The following is a 14,980-nucleotide window of genomic DNA, read 5'->3' as shown; positions in this document are numbered from 1 at the left end:
TTATCAAAGTAATTATCTCGTATTACTCCACCTGAGAGAAATACTAGTACATATAGGAAAATATACTGTTCGTATTTAAGGAAATCCCGAAACTGCACTAGATGAGAAATTTCTTTTTTTTTTTTTTTCAATTGCCTGACAGAAATTTTGCTTATAACTGAGAGAGGAAGTTAATCCTTGTTTGTTTGTCAAGGTTTAAAGAGCACCTGTTTTCCTGATTGCTGATCCCTCTGCATCCCCTTCTGATGTTGGATTGTATTTATTTGTTTAGGAGAGTTAAGGTGCTGAGGTGATACCTTCTTTTTTTTTTTTTTTTTTTTTTTTTTTTGTTTTGCCCCGTTTTATCTGTGTTCCGTTTGATCCATTCAGTCTTGAAGTATTTCATTTTGCACAGATAATACCTACATTCTGTGAGGGGAGGGAGGGGAAGGGGAGGGGGTGGGGAGGGCCGAAAAAAATGATGTACAAGTTTACTGACATTTTTACGTGTGATTTAGTAGCTCATGTTGATGTTAGAGTGGGTGGTGGTGACGCTGGCGGCGGGGGGCGGGGGGGAAGAGAAAACCAAACACTCTGCCTCTTTCTATGGAGTGCATTAATATTAAATATGACTCACTTGCATCCTCTTTGTTCTCTCGTTATTGTGAATTTAATGTGACTGTTTGTGTTTGTTTCCTCTCACAACAGCTGAAATTACAGTTTGTAAAAAAAAAAAAAATCACTTGGTGACGGAGGGTGAGAATGTTTCTAAGTGTAATTTGTCAGGCTGAAGAGCAAAGTTGTAATTAGAGTTTTTAGAGGAACTGAGCCAAAATCTGATCTTTTAACGTCTTGTGAGCAGCCTATGAATCAAAACATCAACACAGAATTACTCTTCACTGTAACTAATATATTATGTTCAACAGGATCTCTATAGTAGAATGGAGAAACAAAAGCATGAGATGAGGAAATCCAGACAATTTACTAGACAATAAGGGTTGAATTACTACAAATACAGTGAACTTTCTATCATCAATAAATGGTTTAATAGTTTATTTAATTATAGGGTTAGTAAGTATTGTTGGTGTCAATTTTTTTGTCTTTTTCATGAGTCATTGCTCGCCCATGCAGCATTTTAGTATCCACTATGAGAACCTGTTGATACTCTAGCGCCCCCTTGTGACTGAGGATGAAACAATACAAAAGGAAGGTGTCAATCAGAAAAATATAATCCAAACATACTGTGCTAATTATGCAACGTACAAAAAGTCGATCATCATAATCAAACAGTCGGTACAGACAGCTGGTTCTCAGAATCGTATCTTTTATTTGAACTGCACTGAATGCTAAATGTTCACCTTGTACAAGAAACAAATACAAATACTCACACTAAAAACAAAAACATACTGCTGGCTGCCTCGTCTGCTATTGTTGGGACACTAAGTAGGAGTTTCTGCTATTGCTCTTACAGAGTACAGGATGCCCCAAAGAACCTGGCCTTCAATAGAAGAAAATATAAGAAAGAGAGAAGAGATAGGGTGGATCACATAGGACTATGGTTATAGGAACATTTAACTAGGCAATACAAATCTAACAGGACTCTTCAAAACTCTTTAACACCAAAAACGTGGGATGCGCCTTGTATATAAAAATACCACAATGGAGAGGATGAGGGAAGAGAAAATATCCAGACTAACCAGATTAGTCATATCTTTTTTTTTTTTTTCCTCAAAGACAAAATTCTGGGAATAAACAATATCTGCAAAAAAGTGTTTTCCTGAGTCATTAAGAAAAGTTTGCTTTAACCCTTTCCTGTCTTCAAGAGTGTGAACTGTGCTCAAAGAACGGAGGGAGTCGCAGTTTGTCCGCCGCTGCTGCCGCCGCCGCCGCTGAAATAGATGAGATCGGACGTCCGGTGGCTGTCAGTCATCTTCAGAAATGTCAGTTTGTCGGCACAGATGCAGTCACACCGACCTCCTCAAGTTTTTTTTTATGATTATGGAAAATGTTCTCTTCAGTCACACAACTCTTAATAACTAAAAGGAAAAAGTTAAATATTTAGCTGGCGCCTCCCTCTAAGTTCATCAAACTTCAGCTGCAATCAAGTGTATAAAGTTTTGTTTAGTGTTACCTGCTGATTGCCTCAGAAAATAATCTCAACAGTTGATATATTGGAGCAAATTTATGCCCTCTAGTGGTGAAAAACTGTAACTGATAGCTGTCATTTGTATTATTATTGCCAGGAAAGGGTTAAAACCCACTCTAGATTACTATAACTGATGAGCAATCTTTTCTTTTTGTTTGACGAATGATAAATATATATAAGTTGATAATCCATTTTAAGTCATTCACACTGAAGATCAAAAGGAAAAAAAATAATTCTCTTCTGAGGCATAATGAGGGGCCTAAACAACACACATTAGTTACATAAGGAGGGTCGGAGCTGGGTGGAGGAGAGGTGGGGAGGATCAGAGAGGGGAGGGGTCAGGGGCGGGGCGGAGGGGGTAAATAAGGTCCAGTAGCACATGATGCCAAAGTTTTTTTTTCTCTTGTTCTCCCGTTGGTGTGTCGAGATGCAGGCCTACGTCTCCCATGAGCTCTGAGGTGTAAAGGGTCGGGACAGAGTCTCATCGCGTGGCTGGGTAATCCCGGAGTGCTAAAAACACTGGACTCTGTGTCCACAATCATAGGCGTGTCCCGAAGAAAACAAACAAAGAAAAAAAACATCATCATCAAAGAGTAAAGTCGGTACTGAACCCAAAGAGACAGAGAGAGTAAAAACTAAAACGTTAAAAGTACAAATTCCCCGGAACACTTCTTTTGTTCCCAGTTGCCGACTGATTGACAGGCAGCCGCTTGAGTCGTTTCACTGTCTCTTGGTCCCAGTTGGTCAGTTGCTTTGTGATTGGTTGGTTCTGAGTGTCGACGGGTTGGAGATGAGATGTTACCGTTTTTTTGAATCCCTTCTGCTGCTATTGCTCGGTGAGGTGCTCTCTGGTCTCGCCATGTTTGGAGGGCTGGTTGGGCGACGGGGCCTGGGAGGGGTGTGTACCAGAGGGCAGGGTGTGGGCGATGGGCACCCCACCTGGCACCATGCCCTCTAACGCCCCCGGGATGCCACCTGGAGCCACTCCAACCACACCTGGCGGGTATCTGGTGAAGGGGGGGGAAGGGTTAGAGATTAGTGTTGAAGATGGAGAGACTAGCGGAGTGTAAGTGGACTCACGGGTTGATCAGTCTACATTCCCAACAACGCAAAAGAACCAACTACTACTGATACTACTGACTCTTTTCCATCTCGGGAACCTTTTTTAAAAAATGTGGGAATTTTTGCTGCATTTCTGTTACCTGCTTCTGACAAAGCAGTTGATGTGTGAACAAAGTGACAGTTTAGTCTGGAAAAAAAGCAAGATGAAGAGGTAGAGAACAAGTTTGCTGTTTCAAAGCGGTTAGTACTAAAGCAGTAATATATCCAGAAAATACTAGATTCTATCTAGCAATTACAGTGTTTTCTGTCTGCATGTGTCTTTTTTAACACACACACACACAGTCACGTAATGTGAACACCATGTGGAAAAAATTGTATGGCTGCAACTGCTTATTTTCATTTTATGATTGTTTAGTCTATAAAATGTCAGAAAACATTTGTTTACAAGTTCTGAGAGCCCGAGTTGACGTTTCCAAATAGCTTGTTGTGTCTGACCAACAGTTTAAAATCCAAACATATTAAATTTTATAAAGATATAAAAGAGTGAAAAGAAGCAAATGGCTGTTTTTGAGAAGGTAAGAAGCTTCATAAATCAATTTATCAATTAGTAAAACTGTTAATTATCTTTTTCTTTCATTGTTTCACCTCTAAAAAAATTGCATCTTAAGCAAAAATGTTATCTTTTGGATCCTTAATTTGCCAGTGGAAACAAACCTAAAAGGGTCTTTCAGTTCCTGATTTAGTTCCTGATGGAAAAGAGCCATTATATTACAATATTCTAGCAGACTTTCACTGAGGGAAATACATTCAACCAGTGAGGGGGAAAAGTATAAGACGTTAAATCCACCAGAAGTTGCCCAAAACCCCCTAAGAAGGAAACCACGAAGCATGACTCCATCCATGAAACTGCATCTGAATGGCTTCATCTCATGCTTACTGGGATACTCCAAAAACCCAACATTCGCTGCCATCCATCTCTACTCTGTGCTCAGTCAAACAGGTGAGTACTGGGATGATTAAAGAGGGGGACACACATCAGGTGAGCTCAGGTGAGAGGGGTCTCTATCCGGGACCTCCAGACAGAAGGCTGTCGGCCCGGATGGTCGTATTTACCTGCTCCTGATCTAGGCATTAATTTTGTCTTGGGGGATGCCGGTCGTTACGGCCGGAAGAGTTTGGTTCAGCTGGCTGCGTGAGAGAAGCACATGGAGGCGGACATGCTGAGATCAGGAAAGGGCCCACAGTGGGACATAGTGGACAGAGAGTTACCTTTCTATTACTACAGAGGACAGTTAGTGAGTGGGCAGGGCATCAGGATCTATAGCAGAGTGCTGAGTTCATGGATGCATTTACTGTTGCCAAGTTTAATCAAATATATATTTTAAAACAATCAATGTAGAAGAGCAGATCAAGGAAAACTGAATTAACATAGTAAGATGGAAAAATAATTGCAATAAAAACTAATCCTATAAATAATCCACCAAACAGATCTCTCATTTAGTCCAGTTTATGACTTGCTAACCTTTGTTTTCTTTCCAAAGAAATACATTAAAACAAGCAGCTCACAGGGTTATAAATAATCAGTTAATTTACTACTGATAAATTAGGAGAAAATCCTAAAAAAAAAAAAAAGCAGGGCAGCTTTAATCATGAGCAGTCTGCATGTTCAGTCCCTACCTGTAGGCAGCGCCGTTGAGCTCAGGGTGAACGCCTGGTTGATCCATAACTGCCCACGGTGCCGTGGTGACAAAGAACTCCTTGTTGACGCAGTTTCTTAGGCTGTCAGGGATACGGCCTGTCATATGAGCAGAACCCCAACACACACACGCACACACACATACACACACAGAGTTAAAAAGCAGCAGATCACACCAGCATAAATCACACACGCTAAAAGGCCATAACTTGTTACAGGGGGATGAGCGGCCAGACGACGCCAAAGTGTTAATGAGTTCAGACTGACAAACATATCAGGCCTGGATACACAAATGCAAATTAAGACCATTTAACAATCTGGATGTTTTCTGGGAGGCCAGCCCTCAGGCTCTGCTCTGCTGTGCATCAGGAAGCTAATGATGACATCTATTAAGAGGCCCAGATTTAATAAAGGCTGCCCAGGGCCTATTGATGTGGAAATGTGACATCTGGGAAAGAAAGACGTGCAACAGGTCACATAGTAGACTGTGGGGTGGCGTGAGGGCCTTGGTAAAAAAAAAAAAAAGGAGAATTTAATGTTGTGTTTGTCAGGAGCTGTAACAAGAACGGGTTTTAAAATGTGTTTACGTGACTACGTACCGGTGATGGCTCTTCGGATCTCGGTGGCGGCTGCCTCCCTCATCTCCAGAGAGGCCTGCTCACTGTACCAGGCTGTGTGTGGTGTGCAGATCAAGTTGGGAGCGTCTTTCAGTGGGCCCTGAGCAAAACTACACACACACACACACACACACAGGAGGGGAAAAACAGAAAGACAAAATTACAAAAATATATTTCATAAAAGAGGCTGTGAGAAGGCAAAAAAAAAGCATTAGACCATTACAAAATCCTAAACAGGCTTTTAAAAGTTTTAAACTCACAGGATGTGTAAACTATCACAAAGATATTGTGTAATGAAAAGCAATCAAAGTGTGCTTTTAAAAAGACATTACACTGGTTTAGCACAGACAACAGCTGAATACTGACAAGGAATATTCAGAAATGCAGTAACTAAAACCTCCCAGCAACACTTGCTGTCACATCTTATATTTGATGAGTGGCCAAAAGTTGATGCATTAAAATATTACCCAGGGAATTTCTTTTTTTTTTTTCTATCTAGTTTTAGGTGAAAGTATCTAATAAGGCAGACATTAAAACTCCTACTTTTCTTGTGTTTTTTAGGGACAGTAAAGCAGCTCATTAATGTTCTAGTTTTTGCAAAACTTAAAATATTTGTGTTTAATCTGCATGACAATTGTCTGGAAATACGGCTACAGGGAGAAAATGTCAAATCCTGTTATTCACAAATGCCACCATTTTTCTCCTCTTTCTCCACAGCTTCCTTTCTCTCATCTCCTCCTTTCATGTGACACTGAAAAACAAATCTCCCCCCTCCTCCTCCTCCTCCTCTTCGTCTATCCTCGTAACACCTCGCCTGACTGTGTGTATGTGTGTAACGCCTCGACGGCGCCCTGAATCAGTGTCGTGTCGCGTGGGATGCAGGGCCAAAGTTATGAAACACTCCCTTGCTGACATATTGGGTCAGTGGAGCATTAATGCGGTGCAGCCAGCTCTATCGGGCAGAGTTTCAGTCTTCTCAAGCAGCCAGTCAGCTGAGCAGCCGGCCAGAAACAAGTGGCCTCCAAACTCCCTAACTGCCCCTGATGCGTGAACAACACATCAACACCCGTTACCCTCTGAGATGGGAAACATGGTTCTTAGAAAGGTGGAAAACTAGGAGGCGTGTCAGGCTGTTTGCCCTCTGGTGAGAGCAGGAGCGGAAACTGAAGCGGAGTTATTGTAGCTCAAAGCTACAATACAGTGATGGAGCAGCAATATGAGGAAGGAAAACACGCCAAGATTTGGGGGATTTGTTCAGAATTAAATGTGAAAACGGTTTAATCTTTTTTTTTTTTTTATTATTATTTCATTTTTCTAAATGTAGATACTACAGTGCCACCATCAGGATGTCATTGCCACAATTATGGTCTGCAGCATTTGGAATTTTTGAATTAGACTGCACCGTTGTGTTAAGTTTTTGAAATAAATTATGATAATTTATCACAAGATCAGGATTGGAGAAACAAATCTGACAAAAAAAAAAAAATTACAGACGTGTCACATGTAAAATTGTTGTAAAATTGTTTTTCTTTTCTTTATCATGCGTACTCATCTATTAGGAAATAACTAATGCATCATTAATCAATAAATTGATTTGTCAAAACTCTACAGAAACGGGTTGAATTTGCCACAAATTGTAGATCATGACCACATAAATTAGATAAATATTGACTAAATGTTTTTAGTAGAATTTCCATTGTGGCTTGTTGATTGATGTTAGAACAAACAGAATAATGACTTTGTTAATTACAAGGCGCAAAGATGATCTACAGTCATCTTGGTAAAATTATAAACAACAACAAACTAGTGTAGAGTTGAAAGTTTTTCTTAGATTTCAAATAAAAAGATAGAATGGAGTCATTTCTACAAGGTTGTAGTGTACAAATGAATAACTGTCATCAGTTAAGGTCATATTTTAAAGAAAGTTGCGGTGTTGAAACATGTGTGACTGATTCTCAATAGAGCTGAACGGCTAAAAAAAGGAGAGGATAGACTCTCTGTTGAACCTCACAGCATTCACCATCCAGCAGCTTCTTTAACAGTATTTTATTTCCTCTGACAGGAATAAATTAAGCTCTCCTCCTGAATTCCATTACTTGCGGGGCTCTGAAGGAGCCTCTTAGAAGAGCATGAGGTGTCTTTAACTCGTCATATGTCTGCCATTGTTTCTGCCTGCCTGTCTTTCTCTTTAGCTGTTTAAGGTTTTTCTGTCTCTCTTTCTTTGTGCGTGATTTGTTTCTTTCCTTTCTTGCACACCCATCTATTTCCCTGTCTGTATCTGTCTCTCTAAGTGAAGCGTTTATCTGTCTGTTTTTTCTTCCTGTTCAGAAGAATTGTGTGTGTGTGTGTGTGTGTGTGCACTTACGTGAAGGGCTCCGTCTCATGGACGTCCAAGGCGGCTCCACGTATCCTGCCCTCCTTCAACGCCTGGGCCAGGGCCTTCTCATCCACCAGGCCTCCCCGCGCGGTATTGACCAGGAACGCACCCTGACGCATCTGAGACACACAATAAAAACAAATCAACCCAGAAAAACAGAGATTTAGCCAGAATTTTTTAGGGATAAAAGAACAGATGTCTGTGTTTTTATGTGTCCGTCAGCCTGGCATCTGTTTGATCTAAAGCGGGAACATAAATCTGGATTGAATGTCTACATTTAAGGGTCTTAAAAATTAAGAAGAAGAAAAAAAAAAAAAAAATTGGTGACACCTTTGTTGCGTCTGACACCTGAGAGATCTGGGAGACAGACAGCACCTGGGAAAAATACTGTCAGATGTGGGATAGAGAACAGTCTTTATCCAAAACTGAGAGATGAAATGAAGGATGAGGGATGAGCTGAATGATGAGGCAGCACCACCCCTTGCTGCTTGTGGAGAAAAAAAAAAAAAAAAAAACGCACAACAAAAGTGTAAGAGGGAGGAAGAGGGAAAAAAAAAAGCAAATGAATATGCTCAGAAGAAAGTAATCCCTTAATCTTGACAAAAGCTGAAATCCAGGGGCATGAAAAGCCTTTACGCTGGCAGGCAGTCTTTTATTAGGCCTTGGATGATTTGACACACACAGAAACACACAAACATGTGCACACACGTTTTCACTTTAGAAGCTGAAAGCGACTGCCAAGATTTTTTGGTGAGGAAAGAGACGAAAGTGTTCTTTCACAGCGGCACTTAAGAGGCAGCTCAGAATCTTAAGCTTTGTAAAAAGACACAGAGTTAACTAGGTTAGGCTATTACCCTGCGCCCACTTTTTCTGTTTGTCTCTTCGCATTACTCTGCAAATGGAGCGCGGACAGAGGAGGCACATGAGAGACAGAGAACGAGAGAGTGGCGACATGGGGAGATATTGACAGAGAGGAGATGCGTCTGCAGCCGGTGCAGTTCCGCCGCTTCCCTGCAGGTGTCACCCCAGGAAGCGCCTCGGAGTGCAGTTATTGACTCAGAGAACAGCGTTTTCCCCCTTGCAGTACTCTCAGCCCCCTGCTGTGCGGCCTAGTCGATATATTTGCTGTAGCCGTGGGCTGGCGCTAATTGCATTTGACAGAGCAAAAGAATGAATTTGTGTCCAGCTTTGGTGGAGCTTAAGATAAAGAGCAGGGAATATGCAGGCAGGAAGGCTGCTGCTGTTTCCTCTCCACTCTTCCCCCCCCCCCCCTCCTTTCTACCGACTGTAATGCTCTTTAGGACAACCTCCAGGCTGACAGAGTAATAATACACCAGCAGCTCTGCTTGTCTACCTGCTAGATAGCACTGCATTAAGCCCAGGTCAGGTCACAGCTGCTCATTGGGATGTTCGGCTCTGTCGGGATGACGTGTCTGCTGTGTTTGTGTGCGTGCTTGTGTTTAACTGAGTGTACCTGTTTGATGGTGAAGTCGTTGATGAGGTGGTGGTTGTGTTCGTTCAGGTTGCAGTGCAGGGAGACGCAGTCGCTCTGGTAGAGCAGGTCCTGCAGGGTGTAGACGCGCTGGACGCCCAGCGAGCGCTCCAGGCCGTCCTGCAGGTAAGGGTCGTAGAAGATGACGTTGAAGCCGAAAACCTTGGCCCGCACCGCCACCGCCTGGCCCGAACGACCTGAGGAGACAGAGGCGGAAGATGTCCGGTCAAACACAGGAGCAGAGATGATTAGCTATTAGCTAGTGTGGCTTTGTTGTTGACAGAAAGAAACTGATTAATGAAGGATGAGTGGTGGGTTTCATGTTGGAGAACTTAGCAGAGGACAATGTGAGGTAAACTAGGTTCTACTTGAGGCTGTGCGAGAGTGAGTCAGAAACTGAATCTGAGGTGTATGAGCCTCTCTCTCTCTCTCTCTCGCTGCCGTTTGTTGTATAGGCTTTGAGCCGCTGCTCTGTTGTTGGAGATGCCCGTTCCTTCTCGGCAGCGGCCGAGAGAGTGATGAGAGAGTTGGGATGTTGTTGCTGGTGAAAAGAATTGATAAGGTTCTTAACACTCTCAAGGTCCTCTCTTTGTGACGGAGCATTATGCCCTGCTCTTAGGCTCCACAGCCGAGGAGAATCTATCTCTCTTTTTTTTTTTTCCCCCTCCTTCAATCACGGCCAATAGAGACAGCAGTGTAAAGACTCAGTGACAAAAGCCTTGTAATACTTAGTTAGGCTGGTCATGGTGAATACTCTTCAGTGTGAGAAAATGAGTTTCAGTAATCACACAGCTGCAACAAAAGATTATTTTCCATCAGCAATTAATCTGTATCCAATATTCTTTGATTCAATTAGAAATCAACACACCCAAAGTGATTGAGTGATTTTACTTTTTTGGTGTATGTATTGTTCCTCAAATCAGTCCTGTGCTGTTATGTGATTCCCCCAGAAAACCTTTTGATAGCACAAAGAGCACAGGCATGAACTTGTTGCATTCAGATGCTGGTTAGAAGTGCAGGTTGGAAGAAGCGATACCGACAGCAGCAGCAGCAGCAGCAGCAGCAGCAGCAGCAGGGGAATGAGTTTTTCCAGTTGGTTTGAAACACACCAGGTCGCCTTGTGGCTGCGGTGAAATCTGATTTACTGAAGCTGCCGGGATGGGAGGGGGGGTGGAGTCGAAATTGGCATCTCTGCCACTTCTGCAACGATTTTCTGCCCGTGTGATTGTTGGAAAATTGGTGTAAAGTGGTGAGTTTAAAGAGGAGCGGTATCACTTTGATTTTGAGGGACTGAGAATAAAATCAAATATTTACAGTTGATGTTTCTAGGCATCTGAAAATATCTCTATTAATTCCTAATTTGACTGTAGCTGCACTGGAAACACTGGTAAGAGGTTTTGTGTGGATTTCTCTTTAAATATGGAGTTACACAAGAGTCAAAACCAGTTTCTGTCTCCTTTTCTTTCACCCTCCCTTCTCACACCGATCAATTCCACTAACAGACAGCATATACTGTAACCAGAGGGTCTAACACACACATACACACACTCACACACACTCACACACACTCACACACACTCAGGTTGATCTGAGTGTTTCAGTCTTTTGCAGCCCACTCTCGGTAACAGATTTTTGCTTTGTGTAGCTCATTTATCTACAGTCAAAGGGCGAGGACTGCACTAAATTGCGAGGCCAGAACAGAGATTTGTGAGAAAAAAAAAAAAAAAAAAACTCTTTCCATGCCGGCTGTGCTGTGGCAGATGTGGTGGTGAATGGTCAAGGCTGACATGAAGGAAAGAATGCAGAGTCTCTCTCTCTCTCTTTTTTTTTTTTAAAGAATGTTTTCGTGAAACTGTCAATCCAGCATTAATGTGTACAGCAGCCAGTCAATAGATAGTTGGCTAAAATCCTGTTCTATTTAATTGGATTATGTGTCTGTGTGGTGCCTCGCTATCAAACTACCAGAGCTGGGTGATATGTTTGCATTGCATGTAAAGATATATTGCATTTAAAAACAAATATAACAATAAAAAGAAAATACGGTGAGTCATTATATCTGCTATTACATTGTTATTTCATTTCTAAATAATAATCCAACTGACTCCCTGACTGTTCTTTTGGCTACTGGAGAGTTGCTTATCTACACTTCCAGTAGTGTTTCTGGTCTGCTGATGAATATAAGTAAATTATTCACTCTTCCATTAGCTCTGTTTAAGTCTCCATCTCCTGAGGAAAATATCTGGCTGTTAAGCAGCTAAATGCTCCACTATGTTCACCAGCCAGTTGCAAAATTTGTCTGCTGTTTATTGCAGTCGTTTTTCAGAGCTTTTTCACTGAAAACAGCTGCCTGCTGCGTCTGGAAATAACGCTAATGAGAGCGGTGAGACTGAATCAAAACAGTTAAGTTGTGGGCGGGAAAATCAAAACAATGAGCTGAAAGACACTAAAAGGCTCTGTAGAGCTGAGGGGGACTACAGAGGCGGACGACGACTATCTGTGGGTTCATCGCCACGCGCCACCACTTTCACGTTACACATTTGATCCTTTGTTAATAAAAAGATATTAATTATAGCAGCTTTAACTGGTTTTCATCATAAGTAGGAATCATCCTTTAAGCTGACAAATAACGGAGACGGAGAAGATGACTTGTCCAGGGTAAAATTATTCCCAAAATCCCAAATCAATTTGACCAAATCAAGTAAAGCTCTGACAAGAGTACTGTAGATTATTTAAGATCATTCACACTGGAGAGAGATTCAATTTATCCTTCTTTCTGAAGCTAAGAGTGATTGATGGTCCCATTTTTGGGGTGTAAAACTAATCCAGGGAGTGATAACTAAATCAATACTATTACATCTGAAATAAAAAAATGATGAATTAATGTTTAAATGAGCCCAACACTGATTTTAAGAGAGTAGAGGCCCCAAAAGGCTGGCATGGCTGGTGCTTGAAGTTCTCCCTTCTGAGTGTATTGTTGCCCCAGAGCCAGAGGTTTTTTTTCATTCTGTGTGTTTGCAGCCTGCAGAGTTGTGCAGCTGGCTGTATGTGCAGAGTTCTACAAACAAACACCAGGAGGCCCTCGCTCTCCCCAACCTCCCGCTGACAATGGACATTGTTTTGTTTTGAAGACGGCCTGAGCCAGAAAGACCGAGAGACGAAGGCTGGAGGTGGGAGGATTGGGTGAGAAAGAGAGAGATTGAGGGGGGGCATTCTCGCTGCCAGGACCTGCTGTTTGGGCACAGTAAGTCTAGGCAGCTGTCTGGGACCTGCGGGAGGGAGGAGGTTGTGTTTATGTGTGTGTGTGTGTGTGTGTGTGTGTGTGTGTGTGTGTGTGTGTGTGTGGGGAGTGTATGTGGACACAGAGATAAGGTGGCACTCTGGAAAGGCTTGTGAGAAGACAGAGCATCTGTCAGCTCAGTGATGTTGAGACAGGGCAGAATGACGCACAAACACACACAATCAGCAGTAAAACAGGTGCAGAGAGGGAAACACACTGTAACACACAAACAGGCAGAATCCAGTCTACCATGAGGGGCCCGATTATGGCAGGGCAAGACGGCGAGGGACCACAGTGACAGAGAAGGAGAGTCGGAAAAAGAAGAGAGAGAATAATGGAGATATAATGGCGAGCATTAGAGCGGTTGGGGATGAGAGAACAGTGTGGCAGAGAAAAGGAAGCCAGCCTGGAGGGAGGCGAAACAGACAACCTTGAGATAATCTGTGGGACGGGCAGAGGGAGAAAAATAACCTTATCAGGGAAGGGAAACAGAAGGCACAATGAGCAGCAAAAGGATATGAAAACGCAGACGGGAGAGCGAGGAAAGGTAGCAAAAAAACAAACAAACAAAAAAAAACACGATAAAAATAAGAGGAATAGTAAAATCCAGGCGGAGATGGGAACTAAAAACAAACAGCAGTAGATAACTGCGTAGCTAATATTCACCGAAACCGATGAGTCCCAGGGTTTCACCGCGGATGCGGGCGGCGCCGGACGCCACTTCACGGATCTGCTCCACGCTCTGGACCCGCGTGCCCTCCCGGAGAGCCTGGTAAAGCCAGGTGTTTCGCCGGTAGAGGTTGAGGATGTGGCACAAGGTGGAGTCCGCTGTTTCCTCCACAGCTGCCGAGGGAATGTTACACACAGCGATGCCTGGAGAGACGGAGACAAAAGGGCAAAGAAATCAATACCGTGATTTTAATAAGAACGTTCTTCTGAAATCAATTAGAGCTTGACAATATATGACCTAAGATTTACTATCTGATTTACCTTGATAGTGAAAAATGTAACACTAATTACTTATTTTAACATCACTGCATGCATGGCTCACTTATGATATGTTTAACCTGTTTAAATACAGTATGACCAATTAATACTGGGCTGTTGTCTGATTGGTTGGTTGAACTTCTGATTACCTCAGGTTACATCAGGTTATATCAGTAACAGATTCATAACATTCATAATTTGATCAATTCTGTTTATTGTCCAGCCTTGATACTGATACAGTATATCACAACATGGCAAATTTATGCAAAAATTACATGTGAAATCATAAAACTGATGTTCAATGTAGGGAACTGTGATCCACTGTTAAGCATTACATCAGACAAAACTTGCAATGAATATAAACAAAAGCTGTCATAACTAATTTTGTTAGTTTTTAATTACAATTAGCCTAAAATTACTAATTTAGACATCTGCAAACAATATCACAATGTAATCATGATACAAAGCCACTGAAAGCTGATAGACAATATATTCTATATAATCTATCTGCACTTACAAGCACATACATAATGAAACCTCCTGTCAACATCTCCTGCAGCAGCGTGCTCATAATTTTGTCGCCTTCAGGGGAATTCAATCCCCTGACCTCATGGTATTACCTTGCCTATCATCCAACAACACAAGAATATTTTTTTTTTTGGTAACACTTAAACACTTCTGCCTGCCCTCGCTCTCCTCTAATGTCCTCATCCCACTCTGTATCTCTCAGTAACAGCACAGCCGTCTCTGGACAGCAAAAAATAGCCAGAGCCTGCTCAATCAATGGCCCCTTTTCTTCTCCCAGAGAACAGCCGTCATATCAGCACCACCTTCTCCAGGCACGATAGCTTTTGACTCCTGCGTTGCGAGGCAGAGCGCCGTCGGTGAGTGGGTGGCAGTTAGACACAGTATCTCATATTGGCAGGGAAATGGCAGCTTTGTCAACTGTAAGGGCTGTTTGAGCCACCAGCCTGCTGATATAAGCTTAGGTGGTGGTTCAGAGGCAAGACTGGAACTCTACTCTCTGTGTGTGTCTTTCTTTTTCTGTCTCTTTGAACATTCTGGCTCACAGTGGGATGCCCACCATTCATCTGACTCTTTAATTCAGTCTTTGATACCGTTGTGAAAATCTATACCGCAAAAAAACAACAACGAGGAAACGGTAAACAAGAAGCCCCCCTTTAGGCAAAATCACTATCAAGTGTGTGATCTTGTTTGACCTCTAAATTCAGCGCCCCCTCTGCACTTTTTAGACATACCACAACAGAGTGGCGTGATGAATCATCCCCTCAAGTTTCACCCAAATCTCATTGGCGGCGCCCGAGGTATCGCATGTGATTAATAGAC

The 14,980-nt window shown here is 42.4% G+C and overlaps 1 protein-coding gene and 1 long non-coding RNA gene across 10 annotated transcripts in view; both read right to left on the bottom strand.

Annotated features, from left to right (window-relative positions):
• Positions 1-297: 297 nt before the first annotated feature.
• LOC137172380 (uncharacterized) lies at positions 298-950 on the bottom strand. The gene is made up of 2 exons (XR_010924962.1): positions 857-950; positions 298-815 (listed from the first exon to the last, which is right to left on the bottom strand). It is a non-coding gene; the product is annotated as an uncharacterized lncRNA (long non-coding RNA).
• Positions 951-1,283: 333 nt separating this feature from the next.
• The window catches only part of ctbp2l (C-terminal binding protein 2, like), a 106,591-nt gene continuing 92,894 nt past the window's right edge, over positions 1,284-14,980 (bottom strand). For 7 of the 9 annotated variants that reach the window (XM_067576772.1, XM_067576771.1, XM_067576774.1 and 4 more), the window contains 6 exons: positions 13,313-13,519; positions 9,352-9,566; positions 7,866-7,996; positions 5,483-5,610; positions 4,865-4,982; positions 1,284-3,132 (listed from right to left, as the gene is read on the bottom strand). In XM_067576772.1, the coding sequence (XP_067432873.1) occupies positions 2,952-3,132; positions 4,865-4,982; positions 5,483-5,610; positions 7,866-7,996; positions 9,352-9,566; positions 13,313-13,519 (980 nt within the window). In that variant the 3' untranslated portion in view covers positions 1,284-2,951. Of the gene's footprint in view, positions 3,133-4,300; positions 4,376-4,864; positions 4,983-5,482; positions 5,611-7,865; positions 7,997-9,351; positions 9,567-13,312; positions 13,520-14,980 lie in introns of all 9 variants that reach the window. The other 2 variants (XM_067576777.1, XM_067576770.1) reach the window with 1 other exon arrangement.

Source organism: Thunnus thynnus, chromosome 20 (genome assembly GCF_963924715.1).
Source record: "Thunnus thynnus chromosome 20, fThuThy2.1, whole genome shotgun sequence".
In the NCBI taxonomy this organism is placed as follows: Eukaryota; Metazoa; Chordata; class Actinopteri; order Scombriformes; family Scombridae; genus Thunnus; species Thunnus thynnus.
This window is presented reverse-complemented; position numbering and strand designations above follow the sequence as displayed.